The 7,020-nt window shown below is 43.2% G+C and overlaps 1 protein-coding gene across 1 annotated transcript in view; it reads right to left on the bottom strand.

Moving 5' to 3' along the window:
• Positions 1–966: 966 nt before the first annotated feature.
• KLHL20 (kelch-like family member 20) overlaps positions 967–7,020 on the bottom strand; it is a 19,590-nt gene continuing 13,536 nt past the window's right edge. Inside the window, exons 5-10 of the mRNA XM_009994622.1 lie at positions 5,597–5,715; positions 5,084–5,267; positions 3,772–3,915; positions 3,509–3,642; positions 2,676–2,884; positions 967–1,077 (exon numbers count right to left, since the gene is read on the bottom strand). Of these exons, the coding sequence (XP_009992924.1) occupies positions 967–1,077; positions 2,676–2,884; positions 3,509–3,642; positions 3,772–3,915; positions 5,084–5,267; positions 5,597–5,715 (901 nt within the window). The remainder of the gene's footprint in view (positions 1,078–2,675; positions 2,885–3,508; positions 3,643–3,771; positions 3,916–5,083; positions 5,268–5,596; positions 5,716–7,020) is intronic.

Raw genomic sequence — 7,020 nt, 5'->3', positions numbered from 1 at the left:
AGCAGGAATATAGATAGGAAGCTGAAATGTAACATTAATTAGATTTGGGAATACATACACAGGCAATTGCTTTCAAGTGTACTTATGAATAGAAAAGAAATAGGAAAAGTGGCCTTTCTGCTCAGAACATGGTTTTGTTCAGCAATTTCATATTACTTCCCTCAGCTTGCAAATCAAATGGAATTCTTCTAACTGCTGTCTTGCAGATTTAAAGGGAAAGAACATCATATGCTCCAAGTGTTCTGTTTCAGCTCCTCCAAAAGGATGTGGAAACCAGAGCCTCAGCTTGAAAGCAAAAAATGAGTAGGCTGAATTCCACATCATGACTGTGAGCTCCTTCTGCTAAGGGCAAGGTTAGTTTCATTGGGAAGCAGAAGAGACTCAGCCCAAGATAAACAGAAGGGATATGTCTCTCTCAGTGGGGTCTATTTTTGTTATGTTCAAAAGCAGCACATCAAAAATCAAACCAGGTTTTGGTATGACCTTTTGCTTGCTACCCAACAAGCCTGCTAAATCTTTTATTTCCTCTGGATCTCAATTACCTACCTTATATACCATCTTCCTACCTGCAAAAGTTGCAGTAAAAACTTCATTCATTTAGTGCTGGTTAAATCTCTTGGGATCCTTAGGTGGGAAAAACCATAGAAAACTCATTCTTAACTAATATGGAGTCAATGGCTGGAATTCAAGCAGAAATCTGCAAGACAATGTTTCTCAACTGCTAAAGTCATAGATATGGGGATGCTAGAGGTAAATGGCATATTGGGCTATTTTTCAAAACATGATTCTCCTTCTTGCACCTTTCCTGCAGGCTGACACACCCCAGTGGACATTATATGCTGACTGCCACACCAGAGATCTTCACTATGGTGTTCATGACATTTCTAATTTGGCTGGGACAGCCCCAGCTGGGTGACAGCAGCTACAGTCAGAGATGGCTACTTGACTGTTCCACAGACTTAACAGTTACCTCCATGTGTTGGCATCTGGATCAAACACCTCAATGGTCTTCAAGTACGTTGTGCCATCAAAACCCCCCACTGCCATCAGCTGCCCGTTCACTACTGCCAGGCCAACCTGCAGAACACCATAGATAGTGATTATTTAGCTGGGATGTCCTGAAAAGAAGGGTTAAAATGCAAATATCAATAAAAGGATTTATAACCATGTTTGGTGAAAGGCAGTCTGCAGTAGAGGTTCTTTTTTTTTTAGCGAGAAACAGCCTAAAAAATAAAGAGACAAGAAATATCTCCAATATATATCTCAAAATAGAGAATCTCTTTAAAGGAAAAGCAATGGCTTCCCCTCATTACCAGCTACAAGAATGAGAACTGCTTGAATCATAGTAGATCTATGAAAACCTAAGCCTTTATGAGCCAAAATGTATTATGTCCTGGACTGAAGTGTGACATGCACGTACCAGGATATCTACCAGCCTGCAGCCTGGAATGCTTGCTTAAACTAGAACCATATGTAAGCCCCTGGCCTGCTCCTCTTGGGCTGGGGTTTGGACCATCTAAAAGCACCTGGGCCTCCAGCTTATTTTGTCCTTCTGCTAAAGCACAAAATCACTGAAATGTTAAACAGTTCTGTGGTTTAGGAAGGTCACATTCAGTGAAAACATCCTGTGGCATAACAGGAAAAAAATACTGCAAGAACACAGCGTGAAATGATTCTTGCTTTGGCTTTGAGGAAGTCAGAAAACTCAGGAGGGGCTGCAGATACAGATGCATCTGTGAAGAGGTTTCTACAGCAAGCAAATACAGAAGCAGCTCATGAAAAGTCAATGCCTAATCAGTAACTAAAAAGGATAGTGTTGGACAGTGTATGATATGCTTTGAGGATGGAAAAAAAAAATGTATTCAGCACCAGTAGATTCTGAAATTATGATTCAGACTTGCCTCACCAGACACTGAAATACTAACATACAGACAGAATTAATCTACTCTCTCTCTATATATATATATATGTATATAAGCCAGTATCCAGTGATAAATATTCATAACATTTACATTTGCCCAAACACGATGACTATTTAAAACACTATGTTCATCTTTTGTCCACATGTTTACAGAAAGGAGGAAGATGAAAACATGTTGTCACTCCCCATGCTCACAGGATTTGGTGAAGAAAGGCAACGTACTAAGTGAAACCCCAGAAACCCTGTTCCCACACCTGAACGCAAGGAAAAAACACACTTAGCTGGAAATTTGTATCTAAATAATAATGCTTGCCCAGTTTCCCAGCTTGCTCTCCTGTGCAAGTAGGTAGGTTCATTTCATTCATGCAAAGTGCACTGCAGGCTGAGACCCAGGTACTAATTTTGATACTGTATTCTAATAGTATCTCACACCAGGTATGGCTACTTCACCAATTCCTGTTTCAGGCCAGATTATTTGACTCCATATAGGAGACCAAAACTATTTTAAAAAGACCCTCAAATTACTCAATTTCCCCACCTGCAGGCATTTAACAGCTGTCTGTGGTGCAACACAACCACCACTTCTTTCTCTAGTCTTGCTAAAGAGGCTTGACTTCCTGCAAGCTTTTCCCTTCAGAGGGATTGAGGTGAAGGCACAGAGGAAGCAAGAGAAAAACCTCACAAGATGACAGTGCCCTGTGCTCTCACCACCTGCTTACATATAGTATGGACAAGCCAACCAAACCAAACTCACTCCGCTCCGGCGGGATGTCATGGCCACAACAGGAGACCATTGGTTGGTTCGAGGGTTGTATCTCTCAGCACTACTGAGCTCCGTGGTGTCATCTCTGCCTCCCACAGCATAGATCATGTCTTGGTACACTGCACAGCCCAAGTGCTTCCTCCTTGTCCCCATGGGTGCAATCGTGTGCCAGCGGTTCTCCTGGGGGTTGTAGCGTTCCACTGGAGGGGAAATGACACATCTTGGGACAACAGGGTTGGCAGGCAGTGGGGATAAGCACTTTTGAGCCTGCATCCAAAGTATTGCTCAATCTGCAAGGACACTACAAATTTCCACACACCAAAAATACAAGGAACCAGGTGGTTACCTCTTGCTCTAATGCTTTTCTTTTACAGAACACTTGCTGTTATCTCTCCTGCCTCCAGTCCTATGCAGTCAGTCCCACTCAGCACCTCAAGAGTGAGCTGGCAATGCTACAAAACTGACCTGCATTACCATCTTGCAGTAGTTTTACCTTTGGCACCTTCTTTCCTACAGCAGAAAAGGTAAAACTACTGCAGGGAAAACAGATGTCCTTGCAACTTTGATGCAAAGGATCAAAGTACTGTAGTCAGGACACACTGCCAAATGCAGCATCAAGAAAGAAAAAAAAAACAACAAACCCACACAACCAGGTAATAGGGGCTAACAAGAAAGCAAATTATTGTATGGCAAAACAATCCTACTTCAAGATGAAAAACCACAGCAAATTGATCACTGAGAAATTCAGCAGCTATCTGGGGCCACAAAGGACAAACAAGAGCCCTACAAGTGCTGGCTGCAATAAGGAACAGCAAAAGGCATACCAGTATTGAGAGGAGATGTCCCATCAGAGCCTCCCACAGCATAGAGGAAGCCCCCCAGTACAGCCACTGCAACCCCCAGGCGCCTGGTGCTCATGGAAGCCACTCGAGTCCATTTGTTTTCTTTGGGATCATACCTGGCAAAAGAAAACACTTAGTGAAGTGTTGACATCTTCACAGATGGGTAGGAAAATTGACCTGATTCTCTCCCAACAAAAAAAATCCTGTGCCCTATTTTTTCTAGTTTTTGGTAAATTAAAAAGTACCTTTCCACAATGTTGAGACAAGAGACACCATCCTGGCCACCAACAGCATAGAGGTAGCCCCCAAGAACTGCTACTCCAACACTGGTCCTGCAGGTACTGGTGGGGGCCACATCACTGCTCCACTGATTTGTCTTTGGATCGTACCTAGAAAAACACACCAAACAGTACAAATTCCTTGTCTAAGTGTGCTTCACACACTCCCATGCCTGGGATCTACTAAGGAGATGAAACTTTCCTATTTGGAGCTTAAACTGCAACATAGCTATTTGTAAGCTGGAAAAAAAACCCTGAAGTGATGTCATGCATCCATGTTATTCCAGGGGTGTTCAAACTTGAGAAGACTCCAAATGCAGATCAAAGGTTCAAGTTCTTATGAGAGCAGGTTACCAGGGACTGGCTGTCATGTGGAAACTTGCATCTATGCAAAGAACAGCTGCCAGAGTTATTCTGCTCTATGTTCTCTGCACTTCACATAAGAACTCAAGACAGCAGCAAGACCTCTCCTTCAGGATAAAAAGGTGAGGAAACCAGACTGACTTGGTAATTCAGAGACAAGGAAGCATGGCTCATAGCAGGCAAAGTGCAGGACATGGGAGATGCAAGGCTAGGATCATGATTTGGGAAGCTGGAGTGTGTAAGGAGATAAGTGGGTAGCAGAGCAGGCTCAGGCAGAAAGGAGATACCTGTCTAGTTCATGGGACTTGTTACAGAGTTGAGATTTAAGAGTACCAGGAGTGTTTGAGTCATGTGGTTTTTAAGCATGGGAATTGCCATATGCTGCTCCCAGAAACAGGAAGTTTGGCAAAGCTTGTTTGACTTAAGTTTCTTCATAGGTCTAAAACTGACCTATTTTCCTTCTTCTGCATAAGTGCCAAGGTTCCTTAATTCTCTAGTTACCAGTCCACAATAAAATTCCAGGATCTTTACTTCAACATCCAAGAAATGCTTACTGTAACCTCACCTCCCTCAACAATGCTAAAAAACAAACCAGCAATTGCTAAGAAGGTTAACCAGGATCATAACTCCTCCCTTCAATTACACCCAGACCCTTTTCTTACATCCGCCTCGTCTCATTAAGCAGGCGATAACGTGACACAAGCTGTTACGCCTGAAGTCCTAATTCAGCAGTAACCAACACAATACTGCATGAGCATGCAAGGGAGGAGGAAATGGCAGGTAATGTGTAATATTAATTTCGGGGTTTCAGCAGAGTAAGAACACAGCTGGCAAAACAAACTCATTTTTAAGTGGCTGCACCCAGTTTTAAACATTCAGAACGAACGTTTTGCACACTGGCCTTATGCAGACCTACCTTTCCACACTGTTGAGATAAGAGGAACCATCGTGGCCTCCCACAGCATAGAGGAGGTCATCCAGGACACTGACTCCCACACCACAGCGTCTTTTGCTCATGGAAGCCACCATCCTCCACTCGTTGGTCTGAGGGTCGTAGCGCTCCACACTGGAAATGGCATCTCCACTACACCAGCCCCCCACTGCAGGAGCCAAACAAGAAATCATGTCATCATAACACACTGGGCTCACAGACAGCATGTGTGCCTGGTACAAACACTCCCTCTGGACTCCCAGGCTCACCCCAGTAGCCCCATCTCAGAGTCATTCATTCAGAGTGCAGGTTTGGATGTAATCTGGTGTTCCTAGCACCACGGAAATCACACAAGAAAAAGCGTAAGTTAACACAAATCTCCAAATATTAACAGACAGGTCACACCAGAAATACAGCACAAAGACTAGCCTGACAGAAGCACTGTGACCAGAAAACCCAGACTTCAATCTCCTGACCTGAACCAGGAGCTCTACAAACCTGCAAAGAGCACTTCTCCACAGCGGATGGGTTTGCGTGGTCTGGTTCTTGGTCCTTGCATCAGCGGCCGCTCTTGGGGCAACAGCAGATAATTTTTAGCTTCATCCACTAGATCCCTGTGCAAGACAGGAAAATATGAATTCCCCCAAATTCACCTGACACCAGTCTCAGAAGGTACTAATCAAAACTAACAGCAAAAGCAGCCACCAGTAGTCATGCACTTCAGGAATCCACCAGTCACATAAGTGCATGAATAGCTTCGGTGTAAAACATACGCTGTCACCTAAATACTCAGTTTACAAGTCATTTACACAGTGACAGCAATTAGACCAGCATCAACATGTGGCCAGAGTTAATAACAGATATTGCTTGCCATAAAGCCTGATAAAAAACTGTGACAAGAGATTTGTCAGGCTTCCCGTGCAGAAAAGAGAAACCCAGGTTGCCTCAAGCTAAAACTTAATTATCATTTGTTTTGCCTAAGAACAAAACAGGAGTTGAAAAGCACACAAATACATAATACACACACATGACCAACAGATGGAGATAGTACCCTTCTGATGAATATTTTCTCCATCAGCTCTGGCCAGCTCACACTGTCCATCCATTCATGGCTTGCCACCTGGACTAATCCTAATATTCCAAACCCTTGAACAAAACAAAACGGAAAAAAAAAAGTCCTCCTTCCCTCTGCATTCCCTCACCATGAATATTCAGGGAGAGAACAGTTTAGCTTATTCCCTGAGGTATTTTACATGAAGCACAAGAAAAATCCTGTGCTTTATAGATGATACAGAACTCTGCAGAACTAGAAAGGTGAGAATCATACCCTAAGAGGAGGGAATGACAGTGTCCCTGCAGTAGCTATGTGGAGAACAGCAGGCTCTAATCCCAGAGTCCAATCCAGTTATCATCAAAGTGCAGATTTCTTACACAGAAAAACTACCTGATCTCCTAATGAGATCATCAATGCCATCCAAGTGCTAAGCTGTAATGAAAGCACCACAGGTAGTCATGGTGCTTTGGGAGATGGTTTAGTGGTCAGAGGGGTGTGAGGCTGATGGTTGGACTTGATGATCTTGAAGGTCTTTTCCAACCTAATGATTCTGTAAAGGCCATGAGTAGAAAAAAACAAGTGAAGTGGAAAACAATACACTGAAGTGTACTGGACCAACAGTCAAACTGTACTCAAAGATTCCTATTTCACTGAAAACTTGAAAGATCAAAACCACTTTTAGGGCACACAACTATTATGCAAATAATAAACACATTTCTTTGCATCTCTTCTACTCCCAGTTGCATGAGAGGAAATTATGAGGTACCACCCATTTGCCACTGACAAATCAGCCCAGTTTCAGAGAACAGAAGCCAAGAAAACACCCAAATCCAACCAAATCCAATTCTGTAGATCAGCAAGGAGAATT

This window comes from Chaetura pelagica, unplaced genomic scaffold, assembly GCF_000747805.2.
Source record: "Chaetura pelagica isolate M959 unplaced genomic scaffold, ChaPel_1.0 scaffold363, whole genome shotgun sequence".
NCBI classification, from domain to species: domain Eukaryota; kingdom Metazoa; phylum Chordata; class Aves; order Apodiformes; family Apodidae; genus Chaetura; species Chaetura pelagica.
This window is presented reverse-complemented; position numbering and strand designations above follow the sequence as displayed.